This window comes from Taudactylus pleione, unplaced genomic scaffold (assembly GCF_031769625.1).
Source record: "Taudactylus pleione unplaced genomic scaffold, aTauple2 ptg000319l, whole genome shotgun sequence".
In the NCBI taxonomy this organism is placed as follows: Eukaryota; Metazoa; Chordata; class Amphibia; order Anura; family Myobatrachidae; genus Taudactylus; species Taudactylus pleione.
The window spans coordinates 4,048,332-4,073,203 of NW_028284720.1; the positions used below are offsets into that span (position 1 = coordinate 4,048,332).

Sequence of the window (24,872 nt, forward strand, 5' to 3'; positions counted from 1 at the left end):
TGTATAACACACTATGCCACATGCAGTAATGCCCTGTATAACACATTATGCCATACGCAGTAATGCCCTGTATATTACATTGTGCCACACACAGTAATTCCCTTTATAATACAGTATCCCCAATACAAATTACGCTACACATTAGTCCCTTATTCAAGTTATGACACACAGTGATGCCCCGTTTACACAATGCCCAAATTAGTGTCCCTTATACACAAGGCCCATAGTACTGAGTAGTAGTGCCCCTAATACAATGCCCACAGTAGTAGTGCCCCCTATAGTAGTGCCCACATTAGTAGTGCCCCAGTAATAATGCCTCCTATAGTAGTGCCCACAGTAGGAATGCCCCCTATAGTAGTGCCCAAAGTTGTAATGCCCCCATTAGTGCCCCCTATAGTAGTGCCCCCAGTGGTAATGCCCCCTTATAGACATGCCCCCAGTAGAAATGAACCCTTATAGACATGCTCCCAGTAGTAATGCCCCTCTTTAGACATGCCCCCAGTAGTAATACCCCTTATAGACATGCCCCCAGTAGTAATGCCCCTTATAGACATGCCCTCAGTAGTAATGCCCCCAGTAGTAATGCCCCCTATAGACATGCCCCCAGTAGTAATGCCCCCTTATAGACATGCCCCTTGTAGACATGCCCCCAGTAGTAATGCCCCCTTATAGACATGCCCCCAGTAGTAATGCCCCCTTATAGACATGCCCCCAGTAGTAATGCCCCTTATAGACATGCCCCCAGTAGTAATGCCCCCTTATAGACATGCCCCCAGTAGTAATGCCCCCTTATAGACATGCCCCTTATAGACATGCCCCCAGCAATAATGCCCCCTTATAGTCATGCCCCCAGCAGTAATGCCCCCTTATAGACATGCCCCCAGTAGTAATGCCCCCTTATAGACATGCCCCCAGTAGTAATGCCCCTTATAGACATGCCCCCAGTAGTAATGCCCCCTTATAGACATGCCCCCAGTAGTAATGCCCCCTTATAGACATGCCCCCAGTAGTAATGCCCCTTATAGACATGCCCCCAGTAGTAATGCCCCCTTATAGACATGCTCCCAGTAGTAATGCCCCCTTATAGACATGCCCCCAGTAGTAATGCCCCCTTATAGACATGCCCCCAGTAGTAATGCCCCCTTATAGACATGCCCCCAGTAGTAATGCCCCTTATAGACATGCCCCCAGTAGTAATGCCCCCTTATAGACATGCCCCCAGTAGTAATGCCTCCTTATAGACATGCCCCCAGTAGTAATGCCCCCTATAGACATGCCCCCTTATAGACATGCCCCCAGTAGTAATGCCCCCTTATAGACATGCCCCCAGTAGTAATGCCCCCTTATAGACATGCCCCCAGTAGTAATGCCCCCTTATAGACATGCCCCCTGTAGTAATGCCCCTTATAGACATGCCCCCAGTAGTAATGCCCCCTTATAGACATGCCCCCAGTAGTAATGCCCCCATGCCTCCCTTCTGAAAAGTAAAAGTACAAACACAATACTTACCTTAGGCCCCGCTCCTGCGTCTGCTGCCGTCCAGTCCGACCACGGCTCCACCATGGATCTATGGGAGAGACGTCATGACGTCCCTCCTATAGTACTCTCTTCTGGAGCCGGAGCTCTGGAGTGAGCTTTGGCTGCCGCTGCAAATATCAGCGGGCACTCGGCAACGCGGGGGGGTCCGACACTGGGGGGGGGGTTACTTATGGGATTATTTTTTTTTTTTACCTTCTGGGGACTCAGTGGCGCCCTCTAGGGGCCGGCGCCCCGGGCGACTGCCCTGTTAGCCAACCCCTAGAACCGCCACTGTCTGTGGTGTAAGTACCACATTTTCAGGGCTTAAAGTGGTCCTGAGAGGTGGTGGAACTTATACCCCCCCACACACACACCCTCTCCTGCCACGGATAGTCTGACAGGCCAAAACAAGTGTGAAAACTGTTCTTTACACACACACTATTGTGTATAGGAAACGGTAAAGTGAATGGCAGGGGGCCTGGGGGCCACCTTTGGCCCCAGAAGCTTTTTGGGCTATGACAGTGTGAAATACATTTTAGATGCTTTTTTTTTTTTAGCACTCCTGCTATCAGCTGAGACTACAATGTTAGATCACCTATTAAGAAAAAAAAAAAAGAAAATAAAAAGTTCTATATCATCAGTGTTATTTTTCTGCCGTGCATCTGAGTTTTTTTTATGGGGTCCCCACAAACTAGTCTATGTCACTTGGGTGCCTAATGTTTTTTGCAACCTCTATGTATTGCCTTCACTTGATTCTTTCCTTACCTATATGCTGGTTTCTCTGAAATGAGAGACCTCTGAAGAAATTGAGCCTCCCTAGGCAGACAGTGACTGGCTCTCTGTCTGTGGGACTTCTGTGCAGGGACTTGCTGGAGGTGGAACTAGTTCCAGCTACCATTAGAGGTGACGGAACTCAGGGCCTGATTCAGACCCGCTCGCGAGCGCTATGCACTCGCAAGCGGGTCGTTGGTGGCCCAGTGCACATGCGCATGCGCGAGACCCGGATAGCGGCGGGCAAGCCGTCGCTCCGGGTCTTGTACCAAAGGGGGCGTGCTGTCAGTGTTGAGTGACAGCACGCCCCCTTTGGTGGGCGGGCGGGGGCATGGCTGCCCAGACGGAGGTGTCCCCATGGGAACGCCTACCGTCTGGGGCCGGCCCCAATGACATCACAAGTGATGTCAGTGGGAGAGCTTTTGGCTCTGTTAGAGCCGAAAGCACTCTGGGGCTTGCGGCAACGAGACCCTACCACAAGGGTCTTGTCGCAAGCCCGATGGTCGCGATGGTCTTGACCATCGCGACCATCTTCCTGGCCGCTCACTATAGCTGTGGGTGACCACAGCTATACGAGCGGCCAGGAGGCCGTTCAAAAAAAAAAAAGGCCAGCCCTGATTCAGAGCGAGCGCTCTGTCAGAGCGTCTGACTCTGAATCAGGGCCTCACTTCCACCCTGTTCCTGCCCACTTTAACCCCTGCGTGTGTCTGTGGTGTAAGCACTGTGTGTCTGTACTGTGTGTCTGTGCTGTGTGTCTGTGCTGTGTGTCTGTGGTGTAAGCACCGTGTGTCTGTGCTGTGTGTCTGTACTGTGTGTCTGTGGTGTAAGCACCGTGTGTCTGTACTGTGTGTCTGTACTGTAAGCACCGTGTGTCTGTGCTGTGTGTCTGTGTTGTGTGTCTGTGGTGTAAGCACCGTGTGTCTGTGCTGTGTGTCTGTGCTGTGTGTCTGTATTGTAAGCACCGTGTGTCTGTGCTGTGTGTCTGTGGTGTAAGCACCGTGTGTCTGTGCTGTGTGTCTGTGCTGTGTGTCTGTACTGTGTGTCTGTGCTGTGTGTCTGTGCTGTGAGCACCGTGTGTCTGTACTGTGTGTCTGTGGTGTAAGCACTGTGTGTCTGTGCTGTAAGCACCGTGTGTCTGTACTGTGTGTCTGTGGTGTAAGCACCGTGTGTCTGTGCTGTGTGTCTGTACTGTAAGCACTGTGTGTCTGTACTGTGTGTCTGTGCTGTGTGTCTGTGCTGTGTGTCTGTACTGTAAGCACTGTGTGTCTGTGCTGTGTGTCTGTGCTGTGTGTCTGTGTGTCTGTGCTGTGTGTCTGTGGTGTAAGCACCGTGTGTCTGGACTGTGTGTCTGTGCTGTGAGTCTGTGTGTCTGTGCTGTGTGTCTGTGCTGTAAGCACCGTGTGCCTGTGCTGTGTGTCTGTACTGTGTGTCTGTACTGTATGTCTGTGCTGTGTGTCTGTGCTGTGTGCCTGTGCTGTGTGTCTGTGCTGTGAGCACTGTGTGTCTGTACTGTGTGTCTGTGCTGTGTGTCTGTACTGTGTGTCTGTGCTGTGTGTCTGTACTGTGTGTCTGTGCTGTGTGTCTATGCTGTGTGTCTGTGCTGTGTGCCTGTGCTGTGTGTCTGTACTGTGTGTCTGTACTGTGTGTCTATGCTGTGTGTCTGTGCTGTGTGCCTGTGCTGAGTGTCTGTACTGTGTGTCTGTGCTGTGTGTCTGTACTGTGTGTCTGTACTGTGTGTCTGTGCTGTGAGCACTGTGTGCCTGTGCTGTGTGCCTGTACTGTGTGTCTGTACTGTGTGTCTGTGCTGTGAGCACTGTGTGCCTGTGCTGTGTCCCTGTGCTGTGTGTCTGTACTGTGTGTCTATGCTGTGTGTCTGTGCTGTGTGCCTGTGCTGTGTGTCTGTACTGTGTGTCTGTACTGTGTGTCTGTGCTGTGTGTCTGTACTGTGTGTCTATGCTGTGTGTCTGTGCTGTGTGCCTGTGCTGTGTGTCTGTACTGTGTGTCTGTGCTGTGTGTCTGTACTGTGTGTCTGTACTGTGTGTCTGTGCTGTGAGCACTGTGTGCCTGTGCTGTGTCCCTGTGCTGTGTGTCTGTACTGTGTGTCTGTGCTGTGTGCCTGTGCTGTGTGCCTGTACTGTGTGCCTGTGCTGTGTCCCTGTGCTGTGTGTCTGTACTGTGTGTCTGTGCTGTGTGTCTGTACTGTGTGTCTGTGCTGTGTGTCTGTGCTGTGAGCACTGTGTGCCTGTGCTGTGTGCCTGTGCTGTGTGTCTGTACTGTGTGCCTGTGCTGTGTGCCTGTGCTGTGTGTCTGTACTGTGTGTCTGTGCTGTGTGCCTGTGCTGTGTGTCTGTACTGTAAGCACTGTGTGTCTGTGCTGTGTGTCTGTGCTGTGTGTCTGTGTGTCTGTGCTGTGTGTCTGTGGTGTAAGCACCGTGTGTCTGGACTGTGTGTCTGTGCTGTGAGTCTGTGTGTCTGTGCTGTGTGTCTGTGCTGTAAGCACCGTGTGCCTGTGCTGTGTGTCTGTACTGTGTGTCTGTACTGTGTGTCCCTGTGCTGTGTGTCTGTGCTGTGTGCCTGTGCTGTGTGTCTGTGCTGTGAGCACTGTGTGTCTGTACTGTGTGTCTGTGCTGTGTGTCTGTACTGTGTGTCTGTGCTGTGTGTCTGTACTGTGTGTCTGTGCTGTGTGTCTGTGCTGTGTGCCTGTGCTGTGTGTCTGTACTGTGTGTCTGTACTGTGTGTCTATGCTGTGTGTCTGTGCTGTGTGCCTGTGCTGAGTGTCTGTACTGTGTGTCTGTGCTGTGTGTCTGTACTGTGTGTCTGTACTGTGTGTCTGTGCTGTGAGCACTGTGTGCCTGTGCTGTGTGCCTGTACTGTGTGTATGTGCTGTGTGTCTGTGCTGTGAGCACTGTGTGCCTGTGCTGTGTCCCTGTGCTGTGTGTCTGTACTGTGTGTCTATGCTGTGTGTCTGTGCTGTGTACCTGTGCTGTGTGTCTGTACTGTGTGTCTGTACTGTGTGTCTGTGCTGTGAGCACTGTGTGCCTGTGCTGTGTCCCTGTGCTGTGTGTCTGTACTGTGTGTCTATGCTGTGTGTCTGTGCTGTGTGCCTGTGCTGTGTGTCTGTACTGTGTGTCTGTACTGTGTGTCTGTGCTGTGTGTCTGTACTGTGTGTCTATGCTGTGTGTCTGTGCTGTGTGCCTGTGCTGTGTGTCTGTACTGTGTGTCTGTGCTGTGTGTCTGTACTGTGTGTCTGTACTGTGTGTCTGTGCTGTGAGCACTGTGTGCCTGTGCTGTGTCCCTGTGCTGTGTGTCTGTACTGTGTGTCTGTGCTGTGTGCCTGTGCTGTGTGCCTGTACTGTGTGCCTGTGCTGTGTCCCTGTGCTGTGTGTCTGTACTGTGTGTCTGTGCTGTGTGTCTGTACTGTGTGTCTGTGCTGTGTGTCTGTGCTGTGAGCACTGTGTGCCTGTGCTGTGTGCCTGTGCTGTGTGTCTGTACTGTGTGCCTGTGCTGTGTGCCTGTGCTGTGTGTCTGTACTGTGTGTCTGTGCTGTGTGCCTGTGCTGTGTGCCTGTACTGTGTGTCTGTACTGGGTGTCTGTAGTGTAAGTACACAAGCACCTATTAAAGCACCATGTTTATACTCGGGCACATGTCCCCCACTCATCCGCACAGAAGATTTGTGTGATGTTTCATTGGCTTATAATAGGAATTGTTATGTAGCATCACAGCAAGGGTCGGTCTTCCCGGCACTTCTGTTTGCCTCCTAAAATATGACCATCCGATAAACCACAAATCAAACCAAATGTTTAATGGGTGGGATGTAACAAAGGAAAAACCCTAGAAAATGCAGTTTTTGGCGGTTTTATAGCATTCTGGTTCTTCATCCCGATGGGTGACGCCACCTTCAGATCCGATCGGATCTATCCCATGAGCCCCCGTGGCCGGCGTCCTTCTGTGCATGCGCAGAAGGACGCCAGAGGGACTTCTGGGTGTTAAACACGGAAGTCCCTCTGCCCGTCAGCATCGCAAAGGACCGATCTTATCGGGAGAGCTGTCCTTTGCGATATTCTTGGTACATACCGCGGTAATGAACTGCGCCATGTACCCGAAGACAGACGAGATGTACCGCATCGCTAATGCCATACTCAGTACCTCCCGCCCTATGTATGGATATGTAATGGGGGGAATGACATCTGGAAACCCTCTGTTAGCTACAGTGCCCATAGCAACCAATCACAATTCTAGCGATTACCTTCTAGGAGGTGCTAGTTGAATGATAAGTAGAATCTGACTGGTTGCTATGGGCAACATCTCCACTTCTAAAAACTCTTTCTTTAGTAACTATACCCCAGTGTGTTCTGCTGTAGCGCATAATGCTTGTTTTCTAACACTCAGACTCTATTAGCTATACATAGGGGACAATCATTACCGTAATGAGCATGAATGGCTATTGAGGCCGTCATTCAGGTGTTACATTTGTACACTATAGTTATATTGCTGTAATCGAGCATAGTCACACACTTTCCCATACAGCTTCCCCCACATGACACTGTAAGGGGCATATCCAATTGAATGCAGAATTTTGCCTGCAAAACATTTTGTGCACCTAATTTTGGATTACTGCCGGTATGTTTGGTGCATCTTTAAAGCCCAGGTGCAGTTTCTACGTCCATCGATGACCTCCTATGTGAGCAGCTGAGCGTCTGTGTGCGCTACCACTTTCACCGACTCGCCTGCGACACTCGCATAACACGCCAATAAGACGGAACCATCTGTGTCTGTGTGCGCTAGGCCACCTCCCTGTCACAGCCCAGGAATATTTCTAATACGCTTCTTCTGTGCGTGCGTCTGAATGTGCATTACAGGATAAACATACGCGCTAAAGAAAACAATTTGTGTTTTCCTTGGCGCAATCATCACAAACCAGCCCAGACACAGACTGTAGTCTCCGGAGAGCCTGAGATGGTTCCAATATAATTAGTGTCATCACGTGTTTGTTACTGTGACTCACAAACCGCTTTTCGCTCTCTCTTAGGCTGGAAACGAAACACTACTGAGGACAACAGCGGCGCTGCAGATCCAGAGTCCAACAAGCCCGGGGCGGAGCCATCACCAAACGATAGGTTACTGGAAAACGGAAAAAGCCCCATCATAGGCTTAGAGAGCCTCTCCACGGTACTGTGTGATCTCAGTGCTCCTGTTAGCATAGGCCTGGTATTGTTTTACTGTTACATTAATCATTAAACCTTCTATCGGATGAGGGGTGTCATGGGTGCATACCACATAAATACCAAACCATAAAATAATCACAATTATGATAATACCCATAATAATAATAATAAATAAAAAACGCCCTGATTCAGAGCGAGCGCTCGTTCAGAGCGTCTGTCTCTGAATCAGGCCCTATGTTCCCTATCACATGCTCACACACATACACACTAGGGTTAATTTTGTGTTGGGAGCCAATTAACCTACTGGCATATTTTTGGAGTGTGGGAGGAAACTGGAGCACCCGGAGGAAACCCACGCAAGCACAGGGAGAATATACAAACTCCACACAGTTAGGGCCGTGGTGGGAATCAAACCCATGACCTCAGTGCTGTGAGGCAGTAATGCTAACTATTACACCATCTGTGCTGCCCCATATAAGCTACCCTGTATATAAGCTATGCTGTATGTAAGCTGTGCTGTATGTAAGTAATCCTATATATAAGTATCCTGTATATAAACTATCCTGTATGTAAGCTGTGCTGTATGTAAGCTGTCCTGTATATAAGTAATCCTGTATATAAGTAATCCTGTATGTAAGTAATCCTGTATGTAAGTATCCTGTATATAAGTAATCCTGTATGTAAGTATCCTGTATATAAGTAATCCTGTATGTAAGCTGTGCTGTATGTAAGCTGTGCTGTATGTAGGCTGTCCTGTATATAAGTAATCCTGTATATAAGTAATCCTGTATGTAAGTATCCTGTATGTAAGTAATCCTGTATGTAAGTAATCCTGTATGTAAGTAATCCTGTATGTAAGTAATCCTGTATGTAAGCTGTGCTGTATGTAGGCTGTCCTGTATATAAGTAATCCTGTATGTAAGTATCCTGTATGTAAGTAATCCTGTATGTAAGTATCCTGTATATAAGCTATCCTGTATATAAGTAATCCTGTATGTAGGCTGTGCTGTATGTAAGCTGTGCTGTATGTAGGCTGTGCTGTATGTAGGCTGTCCTGTATATAAGCTGTCCTGTATATAAGTATCCTGTATATAAGCACAATGTGTAGGTAGATACAAATTACATTTGATTGTGTGTTGCAAGGAAAACTATTTTAACTTTGTTTATAGTGACCTGAGCTGCCCGGGTGCCCCCACACACTGCAGGGTGACAGCACCGCTGGCACATGTCTCCCTAATGCCCTGTCCCTGCCCTGAGGATGGCATTTCCCGCCTCTGAGTTCTGGACCTCATTACAAATCTGACATTATTCCCTGACAATAGATTTGGGCTTGTTTGTGACGAGCTTTGGTCTTCCTCACATGCTCCTACACTAATGGGCCTTTCATTACAAATGGCAAATATAGAGTCTGTAATTGTGCCCATTTCCGTACTTGGGAATAAATGCACTCGCTGTGGCCGCATCTATGTGACCACACCGCCCCCATAGATCTGCTTGTGGAAATAGTCGTCAGTGCTATCAGAGCTGCCATCAGAAATCGTGGGGCCCAGTACAAATGAAAAAGGCAGGGCCCCCCACCTCCTTGGTTCCTCCCCTCAAAGGCCCGGTGGACGTAGAGGTGCAGTGTTGAGCTTTGGAACTTGAAGCAATTGCATGCAATGAGCTCCCACCACGGCATAGGCGTCTTTATAATGGGTGCAAGGTGTGCGGTGCACACGGGCCCCTGGTCCAGGGGGGCCCACACCGCACACCCTGCACCCATAGGTAATCATACTTACCCCTCTGCCGATTCCCGAAGTGCTGCTCCGCAGCGCTGGACTGGCGCTGCAGAGCAGCAAACACACACTGGGAAAATGGTGGCGGCCATTTTCCCAGTGTTCTGCGCAGGCACAGAAAAGATGTCCCCGGGAAAGTAGGTGCGGGCGCCATTTTCCCAGAGACCCGCGCATGCACTGAGGATTCTGGCATAAAGCAAAATAAGAGTCCATCCACAAATGTAGAATAGGCAGCAATATTTGACATGGACATGACACAGCTTACAGATGGGTATGTACTTTACTAATAAATTTATCGAAGAGAGTGCTGCTTATTCTAGGTTTATGAATGGACTCTGCTAGATAGATTATATATAAAATAAACAAATTAAGATATTTCAGTTTAAAGATTACAAAGGAATAAAGGATTTTTTTAAAGTGAGGGTGGAGCAACTATCGCGGTAGCAGCTGCAGAAGTGAAGATACTTAACTTATTTTGTGGGGTCCTGAGAGGGGAACCTGTCTGTGAGAGGGGGCCCAGTGCAACTAACTTTAATAGAATCTTGTCCTCCTGCTGGTGCAGCCAGACATTGGTGCCGGGTAGGTGTGTGCTGGAGAGTTAATGAATGACCCATCACATCACACACAGCGGTGATGACTCATTCATATCTCCGGACAGCACTAGCAGCTCAGCGTCAGGGTGAATAATTAACAATTAATTAAGTCCGGGCCCGGTACAGGAGCACTGGCTGTTCCCCCCTGATGGCGGCCCTGAGTGCTATAAGCAGCGGATTTGCACCAGCGCTATCATGTCGCAGGAGATCTGTCTGAAATCACAATAATCTCTGAATTGCATCACACACAGCTTTGCCGACACACACACGGCACGTGCCCACATCACATTTGGGGAACTTAAAGTGGCGCTGGAAAAAAATGCTAAAAGTGGCATCATGTATTAGGAACCAAATTTACTGGGGTTCTGTATAGGTTGTTAACATTCACAATGTCAACAGTCACCATGTAGACACCATAATGTAGACATGTGTTTTATGCCGGCAGACACAGTGTCAACATGTGCAGAATATAGACAACCACAATGTCAGCTTTGCAAAATGTCAACACTGACAAAATGTCTACAAAATGTTGACAGCCATATGTTGACTGGTACACAATGTTGACACCTTATTTTAAGTCTTACCTTAACCCCAAACCTAAACCTGACCACAACACCAACCATAACCCCAACCCTGAAAATAACACCAACCATAACCCCAACCCTGACCATAACACCAACCATAACCCCAACCCTGACCATAACACCAACCATAACCCCAACCCTGACCATAACACCAATCATAACCCTAACCCTGACCATAACACCAACCATGACCATAACCCCAACCCTGACCATAACCCCAACCATAACCCCAACCCTGACCATAACACCAACCATAACACCAACCCTGACCATAACACCAACCCTGACCATAACACCAACCATAAACCCAACCCTGACCATAACACCAACCATAACCCCAACCCTGACCACAACCCTGACCATAACACCAACTATAAACCCAACCCTGACCATAACACCAACCATAACCCTAACCATGACCTAACACCAACCATGAGCCTAACTCTGACCATAACACCAACCATAACACCAACCCTGAAAATAACACCAACCATAAACCCAACCCTGACCATAACACCAACCATAACCCCAACCCTGACCATAACACCAACCATAAACCCAACCCTGACCATAACCCCAACCCTGACCATAACACCAACCATAACCCCAACCCTGACCATAACACCAACCATAAACCCAACCCTGATCATAACACCAACCATACCCCCAACCCTGACCATAACACCAACCATAACCCCAACCCTGACCATAACACCAACCATAACCCCAACGCTGACCATAACACCAACCATAACCCCAACCCTGACCACAACACCAACCATAACCCTAACCCTGACCACAACACCAACCATAACCCTAACCCTGACCATAACACCAACCATAAACCCAACCCTGACCATAACACCAACCATAACCCCAACGCTGACCATAACACCAACCATAACCCCAACCCTGACCATAACACCAACCATAACCCCAACCCTGACCATAACACCAACCATAACCCCAACGCTGACCATAACACCAACCATAACCCCAACCCTGATCATAACACCAACCATAACCCCAACCCTGACCATAACACCAACCATAACCCTAACCCTGACCATAACCCCAACCCTGACCATAACCCCAACCCTTTTGCACAATTTCACAGGGGGCATTTGTGCCCTGTACTGGCCCTGGGTATGACAAACGCCACTTCCAGCCACCACGGCCTTGCAGCAGAAAGCAAGAATAAAGCTAAAGAGCTTCATAGGATGTAACCTCACTCTGACCTCAACAGGTGGAAACCTTTTGGTTAATGGGTCGCCCCCAGTAGCTTTTGGGATTTTGATAACATAACATAATCCCCGGGTCCCTGGCAGGTACAGGCCAGTCGCTTGAGAGTCTTCCTTACCTATATGTGTTTTTTCTGCAATGGGGAATCTCTGAAGAAATGGTTCCTCCCTGGGCAGATGGTGACTGCAGTCGGTATTCACTATTCACGTAGGAGGTCACATGGTCTGGAAAATGCCTGTTTACAGCAGTGTAACCATATAATTCATAGTAACAGAAGTTTTGATACCAAAGATTCGGTAAAAGGAGAAAGAAGACTCTTTGTTGGGGGGCACTCTTATTTGTATATGAATAAATTAAAACTTAACTTTTATTATATAAAGTTAGAATCTATAGGGAAAAAAGGATCAGCATCGATCAAATTAAATTTATGTGCAGAAAATTTAGTATCACAAATCAGTGCTTAAATCACAAAATCTGACCCACTTGCAAAATACTGGTAAGAGATATTGCCATATAGATTTCAATAATAGCATGTCAATTTAGTAACAGCCAAATCTCTCAAAAAGCAATCAGAAAGTGAATCCTTTATCTCTGACAGCAGACCTGGCAGATTTTTGTTACACGTGTAACCTGAGTTTCCCAGAGTATCGAATGCAGCTCAGATATACAGATATTACAGCAGAAAATCACTTCTTTATACTGTATATCTGCACTGACAGAGCAGGACAAATTATAGTAGATACATTGTTGTAACATGTTGCTCATGGCGGAGCAGGATTTCCAGAGGGGGGTTTCCTAAGTCTTAATTTTAGAGTGAGTGTGGCCAGTCAATGAAGAGGGCAGAAATAGCACTTAACCAGCTTTAATAAGCATCATACAAAGTGTATTGTGTGTAATAATTCCAGCAAATACAGGACCAGTGATTACAGTAACCCATTATATGTGTCATACATAGTGTATTGTGTGTCATAATTCCAGCATATACAGGACCAGTGATCACAGTAACCCATTATATGTGTCATACATAGTGTATTGTGTGTCATAATTCCAGCATATACAGGACCAACGATCACAGTAACCCATTATATGTGTCATACATAGTGTATTGTGTGTCATAATTCCAGCATATATAGGACCAGTGATCACAGTAACCCATTATATGTGTCATACATAGTGTATTGTGTATCAGAATTCCAGCATATACAGGACCAGTGATCACAGTAACCCATTATATGTGTCATACATAGTGTATTGTGTGTCATAATTCCAGCATATACAGGACCAGTGATCACAGTAACCATTATATGTGTCATACATAGTGTATTGTGTGTCATAATTCCAGCATATACAGGACCAGTGATCACAATAACCCATTATATGTCATACATAGTGAATTGTGTGTCATAATTCCAGCATATACAGGACCAGTGATCACAGTAACCCATTATATGTGTCATACATAGTGTATTGTGTGTCATAATTCCAGCATATACAGGACCAACGATCACAGTAACCCATTATATGTGTCATACATAGTGTATTGTGTATCATAATTCCAGCATATACAGGTCCAGTGATCACAGTAACCCATTATATGTCATACATAGTGAATTGTGTGTCATAATTCCAGCATATACAGGACCAGTGATCACAGTAACCCATTATATGTGTCATACATAGTGTATTGTGTGTCATAATTCCAGCATATACAGGACCAACGATCACAATAACCCATTATATGTGTCATACATAGTGTATTGTGTGTCATAATTCCAGCATATATAGGACCAGCGATCACAGTAACCCATTATATGTGTCATACATAGTGTATTGTGTATCATAATTCCAGCATATACAGGACCAGTGATCACAGTAACCCATTACATGTCATACATAGTGAATTGTGGGTCATAATTCCAGCATATACAGGACCAGTGATCACAGTAACCCATTATATGTGTCATACATAGTGTATTGTGTATCATAATTCCAGCATATACAGGACCAGTGATCACAGTAACCCATTATATGTGTCATACATAGTGTATTGTGTGTAATAATTCCAGCATATACAGGACCAGTGATCACAGTAACCCATTATATGTGTCATACATAGTGTATTGTGTGTCATAATTCCAGCATATACAGGACCAGTGATCACAGTAACCCATTATATGTGTCATACATAGTGTATTGTGTATCATAATTCCAGCATATACAGGACCAGTGATCACAGTAACCCATTATAAGTGTCATACATAGTGTATTGTGTATCATAATTCCAGCATATACAGGACCAGTGATCACAGTAACCCATTATATGTGTCATACATAGTGTATTGTGTGTAATAATTCCAGCATATACAGGACCAGTGATCACAGTAACCCATTATATGTGTCATACATAGTGTATTGTGTGTCATAATTCCAGCATATACAGGACCAGTGATCACAGTAACCATTATATGTGTCATACATAGTGTATTGTGTGTCATAATTCCAGCATATACAGGACCAGTGATCACAGTAACCCATTATATGCCTCATACAGAGTGTATTGTGTGTCATAATTCCAGCATATACAGGACCAGCGATCACAGTAACCCACTATATGTGTCATACATAGTGTATTGTGTGTAATAATTCCAGCATAAACAGGACCAGTGATCACAGTAACCCATTATATGTGTCATACATAGTGTATTGTGTGTAATAATTCCAGCATAAACAGGACCAGTGATCTTAGTAACCCATTATATGTGTCATACATAGTGTAGTGTGTCATAATTCCAGCATATACAGGACCAGCGATCACAGTAACCCACTATATGTGTCATACATAGTGTATTGTGTGTAATAATTCCAGCATAAACAGGACCAGTGATCACAGTAACCCATTATATGTGTCATACATAGTGTATTGTGTGTAATAATTCCAGCATAAACAGGACCAGTGATCTTAGTAACCCATTATATGTGTCATACATAGTGTAGTGTGTCATAATTCCAGCATAAACAGGACCATTTGATCACAATAACCCATTATATGTGTCATACATAGTGTATTGTGTGTCATAATTCCAGCATATATAGGACCAGCGATCACAGTAACCCATTACATGTGTCATACATAGTGTATTGTGTATCATAATTCCAGCATATACAGGACCAGTGATCACAGTAACCCATTACATGTCATACATAGTGAATTGTGGGTCATAATTCTAGCATATACAGGACCAGTGATCACAGTAACCCATTATATGTGTCATACATAGTGTATTGTGTGTCATAATTCCAGCATATACAGGACCAGTGATCACAGTAACCCATTATAAGTGTCATACATAGTGTATTGTGTATCATAATTCCAGCATATACAGGACCAGTGATCACAGTAACCCATTATATGTGTCATACATAGTGTATTGTGTGTAATAATTCCAGCATATACAGGACCAGTGATCACAGTAACCCATTATATGTGTCATACATAGTGTATTGTGTGTCATAATTCCAGCATATACAGGACCAGTGATCACAGTAACCATTATATGTGTCATACATAGTGTATTGTGTGTATTAATTCCAGCATATACAGGACCAGTGATCACAGTAACCCATTATAAGTGTCATACATAGTGTATTGTGTATCATAATTCCAGCATATACAGGACCAGTGATCACAGTAACCCATTATATGTGTCATACATAGTGTAGTGTGTCATAATTCCAGCATAAACAGGACCATTTGATCACAGTAACCCATTATATGTGTCATACATAGTGTATTGTGTGTATTAATTCCAGCATATACAGGACCAGTGATCACAGTAACCCATTATATGTCATACATAGTGTACTGTGTGTAATAATTCCAGCATATACAGGACCAGTGATCACAGTAACCCATTATATGTGTCATACATAGTGTATTGTGTGTAATAATTCCAGCATATACAGGACCAGTAATTTTAGTAACCCATTATATGTGTCATACATAGTGTATTGTGTGTATTAATTTCAGCATATACAGGATCAGTGATCACAGTAACCCATTATATGTGTCATACATAGTGTATTGTGTGTCATAATTCCAGCATATACAGGACCAGTGATCACAGTAACCCATTATAAGTGTCATACATAGTGTATTGTGTGTCATAATTCCAGCATATACAGGACCAGTGATCACAGTAACCCATTATATGTGTCATACATAGTGTATTGTGTGTAATAATTCCAGCATATACAGGACCAGTGATCACAGTAACCCATTATATGTGTCATACATAGTGTATTGTGTGTCATAATTCCAGAATATACAGGACCAGTGATCACAGTAACCCATTATATGTGTCATACATAGTGTAGTGTGTCATAATTCCAGCATAAACAGGACCATTTGATCACAGTAACCCATTATATGTGTCATACATAGTGTATTGTGTGTATTAATTTCAGCATATACAGGACCAGTGATCACAGTAACCCATTATATGTCATACATAGTGTATTGTGTGTAATAATTCCAGCATATACAGGACCAGTGATCACAGTAACCCATTATATGCCTCATACAGAGTGTATTGTGTGTCATAATTCCAGCATATACAGGACCAGCGATCACAGTAACCCACTATATGTGTCATACATAGTGTATTGTGTGTAATAATTCCAGCATAAACAGGACCAGTGATCACAGTAACCCATTATATGTCATACATAGTGTACTGTGTGTAATAATTCCAGCATATACAGGACCAGTGATCACAGTAACCCATTATATGTGTCATACATAGTGTATTGTGTGTAATAATTCCATCATATACAGGACCAGTAATTTTAGTAACCCATTATATGTGTCATACATAGTGTATTGTGTGTATTAATTTCAGCATACACAGGATCAGTGATCACAGTAACCCATTATATGTGTCATACATAGTGTATTGTGTGTCATAATTCCAGCATATACAGGACCAGTGATCACAGTAACCCATTATAAGTGTCATACATAGTGTATTGTGTGTCATAATTCCAGCATATACAGGACCAGTGATCACAGTAACCCATTATATGTGTCATACATAGTGTATTGTGTGTAATAATTCCAGCATATACAGGACCAGTGATCACAGTAACCCATTATATGTGTCATACATAGTGTATTGTGTGTCATAATTCCAGCATATACAGGACCAGTGATCACAGTAACCCATTATATGTGTCATACATAGTGTATTGTGTGTCATAATTCCAGCATATACAGGACCAGTGATCACAGTAACCCATTATAAGTGTCATACATAGTGTATTGTGTGTCATAATTCCAGCATATACAGGACCAATGATCACAGTAACCCATTATATGTGTCATACATAGTGTATTGTGTGTAATAATTCCAGCATATACAGGACCAGCGATCACAGTAACCCATTATATGTGTCATACATAGTGTATTGTGTGTAATAATTCCAGCATATACAGGACCAGTGATCACAGTAACCCATTATATGTGTCATACATAGTTTATTGTGTGTCATAATTCCAGCATATACAGGACCAGTGATCACAGTAACCCATTATAAGTGTCATACATAGTGTATTGTGTGTCATAATTCCAGCATATACAGGACCAGTGATCACAGTAACCCATTATATGTGTCATACATAGTGTATTGTGTGTAATAATTCCTTCATATACAGGACCAGTGATCACAGTAACCCATTATATGTGTCATACATAGTGTATTGTGTGTCATAATTCCAGCATATACAGGACCAGTGATCACAGTAACCCATTATATGTGTCATACATAGTGTATTGTGTGTCATAATTCCAGCATATACAGGACCAGTGATCACAGTAACCCATTATATGTGTCATACATAGTGTATTGTGTGTAATAATTCCAGCATATACAGGACCAGTGATCACAGTAACCCATTATATGTGTCATACATAGTGTATTGTGTGTAATAATTCCAGCATATACAGGACCAGTGATCACAGTAACCCATTATATGTGTCATACATAGTGTATTGTGTGTAATAATTCCAGCATATACAGGACCAGCGATCACAGTAACCCATTATATGTGTCATACATAGTGTATTGTGTGTAATAATTCCAGCATATACAGGACCAGCGATCACAGTAACCCATTATATGTGTCATACATAGTGTATTGTGTGTCATAAAACCAGCATATACAGGACCAGTGATCACAGTAACCCATTATAAGTGTCATGCATAGTGTATTGTGTGTCATAATTCCAGCATATACAGAACCAGTGATCACAGTAACCTATTATATGTGTCATACATAGTGTATTGTGTGTCATAATTCCAGCATATACAGGACCAGTGATCACAGTAACCCATTATATGTGTCATACATAGTGTATTGTGTGTAATAATTCCAGCATATACAGGACCAGAGTCACAGTAACCCATTATATGTGTCATACATAGTGTATTGTGTGTCATAATTCCAACATATACAGGACCAGTGATCACAGTAACCCATTATAAGTGTCATACATAGTGTATTGTGTGTCATAATTCCAGCATATACAGGTCCAGTGATCACAGTAACCCATTATATGTGTCATACATAGTGTATTGTGTGTCATAATTCCAGCATATACAGGACCAGTGATCACAGTAACCCATTATATGTGTCATACATAGTGTATTGTGTGTCATAATTCCAGCATATACAGGACCAGTGATCACAGTAACCCATTATATGTGTCATACATAGTGTATTGTGTGTAATAATTCCAGCATATACAGGACCAGTGATCACAGTAACCCATTATATGTGTCATACATAGTGTATTGTGTGTCATAATTCCAGCATATACAGGACCAGTGATCACAGTAACCCATTATATGTGTCATACATAGTTTATTGTGTGTAATAATTCCAGCATATACAGGACCAGTGATCACAGTAACCCATTATAAGTGTCATACATAGTGTATTGTGTGTCATAATTCCAGCATATACAGGACCTGTGATCACAGTAACCCATTATATGTGTCATACATAGTGTATTGTGTGTAATAATTCCAGCATATACAGGACCAGTGATCACAGTAACCCATTATATGTGTCATACATAGTGTATTGTGTGTCATAATTCCAGCACATACAGGACCAGTGATCACAGTAACCCATTATATGTGTCATACATAGTGTATTGTTTGTCATAATTCCAGCATATACAGGACCAGTGATCACAGTAACCCATTATATGTGTCATACATAGTGTATTGTGTGTCATAATTCCAGCATATACAGGACCAGTGATCACAGTAACCCATTATATGTGTCATACATAGTGTATTGTGTGTCATAATTCCAGCACATACAGGACCAGTGATCACAGTAACCCATTATATGTGTCATACATAGTGTATTGTGTGTCATAATTCCAGCATATACAGGACCAGTGATCACAGTAACCCATTATATGTGTCATACATAGTGTATTGTGTGTAATAATTCCAGCATATACAGGACCAGTGATCACAGTAACCCATTATATGTGTCATACATAGTGTATTGTGTGTCATAATTCCAGCACATACAGGACCAGTGATCACAGTAACCCATTATATGTGTCATACATAGTGTATTGTGTGTCATAATTCCAGCACATACAGGACCAGTGATCGCAGTAACCCATTATATGTGTCATACATAGTGTATTGTGTGTCATAATTCCAGCATATACAGGACCAGTGATCGCAGTAACCCATTATATGTGTTATACATAGTGTATTGTGTGTAATAATTCCAGCATATACAGGACCAGAGTCACAGTAACCCATTATATGTGTCATACATAGTGTATTGTGTGTCATAATTCCAGCCTATACAGGACCAGAGTCACAGTAACCATTATATGTGTCATACATAGTGTATTGTGTATCATAATTCCAGCATATACAGGACCAGTGATCACAGTAACCCATTATATGTGTCATACATAGTGTATTGTGTATCATAATTCCAGCATATACAGGACCAGAGATCACAGTAACCCATTATATGTGTCATACATAGTGTATTGTGTGTCATAATTCCAGCACATACAGGACCAGTGATCACAGTACCCCATTATATGTGTCATACATAGTGTATTGTGTGTCATAATTCCAGCATATACAGGACCAGTTATCACAGTAACCCATTATATGTGTCATACATAGTGTATTGTGTGTAATAATTCCAGCATATACAGGACCAGTGATCGCAGTAACCCATTATATGTGTTATACATAGTGTATTGTGTGTAATAATTCCAGCATATACAGGACCAGAGTCACAGTAACCCATTATATGTGTCATACATAGTGTATTGTGTATCATAATTCCAGCATATACAGGACCAGAGTCACAGTAACCATTATATGTGTCATACATAGTGTATTGTGTGTCATAATTCCAGCATATACAGGACCAGTGATCACTGTAACCCATTATATGTGTCATACATAGTGTATTGTGTATCATAATTCCAGCATATACAGGACTAGTGATCACAGTAACCATTATATGTGTCATACATAGTGTATTGTGTATCATAATTCCAGCATATACAGGACCAGTGGTCACAGTAACCCATTATATGTGTCATACATAGTGTATTGTGTATCATAATTCCAGCATATACAGGACCAGAGATCACAGTAACCCATTATATGTGTCATACATAGTGTATTGTGTGTCATAATTCCAGCATATACAGGACTAGTGATCACAGTAACCATTATATGTGTCATACATAGTGTATTGTGTGTCATAATTCCAGCATATACAGGACCAGAGTCACAGTAACCCATTATATGTGTCATACATAGTGTATTGTGTGTCATAATTCCAGCCTATACAGGACCAGAGTCACAGTAACCATTATATGTGTCATACATAGTGTATTGTGTGTCATAATTCCAGCATATACAGGACCAGTGATCACAGTAACCCATTATATGTGTCATACATAGTGTATTGTGTATCATAATTCCAGCATATACAGGACCAGAGATCACAGTAACCCATTATATGTGTCATACATAGTGGTGTATTGTGTGTCATAATTCCAGCATATACTGGACCAGTGGTCACAGTAACCCATTATATGTGTCATACATAGTGTATTGTGTGTCATAATTCCAGCATATACAGGACTAGTGATCACAGTAACCATTATATGTGTCATACATAGTGTATTGTGTATCATAATTCCAGCATATACAGGACTAGTGATCACAGTAACCCATTATATGTGTCATACATAGTGTATTGTGTGTCATAATTCCAGCATATACAGGACCAGTGATCACAGTAACCCATTATATGTGTCATACATAGTGTATTGTGTATCATAATTCCAGCATATACAGGACTAGTGATCACAGTAACCATTATATGTGTCATACATAGTGTATTGTGTATCATAATTCCAGCATATACAGGACCAGTGGTCACAGTAACCCATTATATGTGTCATACATAGTGTATTGTGTATCATAATTCCAGCATATACAGGACCAGAGATCACAGTAACCCATTATATGTGTCATACATAGTGTATTGTGTGTCATAATTCCAGCATATACAGGACTAGTGATCACAGTAACCATTATATGTGTCATACATAGTGTATTGTGTGTCATAATTCCAGCATATACAGGACCAGTGGTCACAGTAACCCATTATATGTGTCATACATAGTGTATTGTGTATCATAATTCCAGCATATACAGGACTAGTGATCACAGTGAGCCATTAGATGCGGCAGTAGGGCCATCCTGCCTGAGCTGAATGTATTTATATTAGATGTGGGCACCATTCCAGACTATTGGAGCAAGTCCAGGAGTCTGGAGGAGCAGCAGAAGAACCTAGCACTGCCCTGGACATACTGTATATGTACATATTGGGCTCTATAGCAGTGCATGTTTTCCAGATCTTCTAGTTGGCACACAGGTTATTTATTACTGGCTGATACATGTTAGAAGATCCACAGGTGGTGCTAATTATTTCATTTGTGATACTGAGAAGAACATGCAGCGCAAGTAACAATTATATTACTATTTCTTTTGTGGTCATGGTGTGGGCTGGGGAGGGGGGTTTCCAGGCAGACGGAAACCCCCCCTACGTTTGCCTATGGCATAATTCAACTGGACATTTAGGACTCTATTTATTCACATTATTTTTACTAAAATAAAGTGAAAAAGGGTGTTTTGTACTAAAGAGCAATTGGAGTAGAATTCATAAAATTCTACTCCAAGCCCTAATTATCACTTATTTTTAGTAATCAGATCGCATTTCCCATAATTGTAATGGGAAATGTGATCTGCCTAGTAGTTACTAAAAATAAATTGTGAAAAAAGACCGGGGGAAGCCCTGTGATAATAATGTTACCCAGGGGTGGCGTTATCCATGGTCTCCCCCGGTTACCGGACTCCTGCTCTGCTCTAACATGCAGAGCAGAGCCCGGAGCTGGCCCCAGTGATTAGCTGTGTGGTCTAAACAGACCACATGATGATCTCTGCTAAACAGACCACAAGCTGATACACTACTAAAAAAAAATAATAATAACTTACCTGAGTACATGGACCGGAGATCGGGACTCCGGTGATGTCCTCCGTGGCTCCGGTCGGCTGGTCTCCCATCCTCCACTGGGACCCGGTCATCAGCTGACCGGGTCACACTGCAGTATGGGAGATCAGCTGACCAGAGCCACGGAAGACATCACCGGAGCCCGATCACCGGAGGTAAGTGCAGTTAAGTGGGGGAGGTGGTCGTGGGGTGCCGCGTGGGGGGGTTGAGATCACGTTGGGGGGACGGGCCGCTGGTTGGCACATGCGCGGGCACTTGCCACTGTATTTTTTGCGAAAAATACAGTGTAAGGCTGCGGAAGGGATTCGCAGGGACAGAGCTTTATCGCAAGCTCTGTTCCTGCAAGGGATTTTTAGTAAATCCCTATGATATTGATATACAATGCGAATTCAGTTGGTAATATCACACTACAATCTGCATTCTAAATGTGGATTGTAGTAAATAGACTCTTTAGTAATAAATGATATTATAGAGATGACTTCATTCATATAAGACCATTTATATAGCATTCCAATAAGTATGTAAATATGGCTAGTTAAACTCAGACATTGGCCCTCATTCAGAGCCGTTCGCTATTTGCGTTCGTTCGTTCAAAAACAAGGGGTGGCTATGCAAATGATCCGTTCGCACATTGCAGTGTGTTCACACCTCTAAGTCTGAACGAGCGAGCAAAACATACGCTCTTTTATTTCTGAAAAAGGCCCCCTGGCCGCTCGCACCATACGTCATGTCCGCTATTTATTAGATTAATCGAGTACATCGAACAGGATATGAACTGCTCGCTATTCTTGTGGTTGGTTTTTTCAACCGCTATTTTGCGAGCAGTTCTGAGTTAAAAAAAAACAAATGACGTGGTCATTGACGCTGCTGTATTAATTATGCACACCCATAAAACGCCCGTTTTGACCTTTAAGCACGCCTGCAATCGGATCTCCACTCCCCGTTTTCAAGCACCTTCCCCTGTTACCACCCACATACGCCTCATTCTGTCACTCAAAATAGCAGGCACTCGCTATATTGCGTACAAATGATTTTCGGCCGCACTGACTGGTTCGCGCATGCGTACTTTAAACCGTACGCATGCGCAGATGTGCGAACATCGCTCGGAACGAGCGTACTGCCGATAGCGAGTGGCTCTGAATGAGGGCCATAGTCCCGTATTCAATTAGACACGAAAAACCGAGATCCGCGGAAACATTTTGCCGATCTCGGTTTTTCGTGTGGAGAAAACTTATCTCCGTATTAAATTCCAAACACTTTTCGAGTACACGGAAAGTCGATACAATGTAATAAGCGAAAAAGATTTGCCTCTGAATAGCAGGAAAAAAGAAGTGAAAAATCTTTATTTTGGGGTGCAAAGCTGGGAAAATCACTCAGAACCCTTGGGACAGCCCCCCAAAGGGCAACTGTGTTGAAAAATTCCAGGGAAAAAGAGAGGAACACCCCAAAAAAGTACTTTCATTTTGGGGGCAAAAAAGTACAAAGTGGGGGGACAAGCATAAAAACTAGCAAAATAGACTTATTTTGATAAGATAATAGACTTATCCCAAAGGATGGGTCAGGTGTTTATAGGATTGCAGGTGCATGCAACAGGTGCGTTTTTCACGTTTTTTCAACTTCACTTTAGAGACTTTAAAACATGCTAGCACCCATTTCCAAGTACCCCAAATTTGACAGGACTACTTATATTCACCAAAAAATACTGCTTAATGCTATTCTTCACCACTTTTACAAGGATGCTACTACTGCAGCAAGCATTTGTCAACACTTAAGTGCCCAAAATAGCTTTATTATGGCTATTAGACCTCATCTATATTGATCCCCAATGTTAGTGCATCTTTTTGGGGGGGTTCAGGCTGATTTCCCCAATTCTGACAGCACTTTCCACCTATATAGTCACAAGGTTTGTACACACACTTGCGGTGCTGTGAAGATGAATCACAAGATGGTTCCCTTTTTACTGTAAATGTAAACAATTTCCTCGGTATAGATCAGTCAATTTATATTAAATTGGTCTCGTAGTTCTTCTTTCGAAAGTTATTTCTTGGAAAGACGGATAATTATCCCCAAATGATTCTCCACTTTCTTTCTCACACAAATGTAACAGAAAGGGCAATACATAGTGTAGTATTCTGTAAACTTCAAATATTTAATAAACATATAAATATGTAGAAGGCTATAGGCATAACCATGGTATAAAACAGCTAATATAGAAGAAGTAAATTATACATATAATCCAGTGAGGTATACAATCCAGAATATAGAAAAAATGGGACCCGTACCGTGATTGGCACCAAGCCTCGGTGCTAGGATGTAAGTAAGTATGGATGGGAGGTTTCCAGACTCCTTCCCCCCTTCCCCTCAATCACAGTGGCTTGGTCATTCATGGAATGTTCCGAGTCATGTATAGAGATAAGTTAATAAGTCCATAAAATGCCTCCAACGCGTTTCGAGTGATTACACTCTTCCTCAGGGCTGTAACATTAACTGATGTTATTTCCCTGGAGGTCTATCACATCAGCCCACATGGCCTCCCCATGGGTAAGAGGTTGGGGAAGGTGTTACTGATCCGTTCAGCATGT

The 24,872-nt window shown here is 43.3% G+C and overlaps 1 protein-coding gene across 1 annotated transcript in view; it reads left to right on the forward strand.

Moving 5' to 3' along the window:
- Positions 1 to 24,872, forward strand: part of LOC148509571 (uncharacterized) — a 151,074-nt gene that overhangs the window by 123,757 nt on the left and 2,445 nt on the right. Inside the window, exon 11 of the mRNA XM_088442971.1 lies at positions 7,319 to 7,458. Coding sequence (XP_088299097.1) covers positions 7,319 to 7,458 — 140 coding nt within the window. The remainder of the gene's footprint in view (positions 1 to 7,318; positions 7,459 to 24,872) is intronic.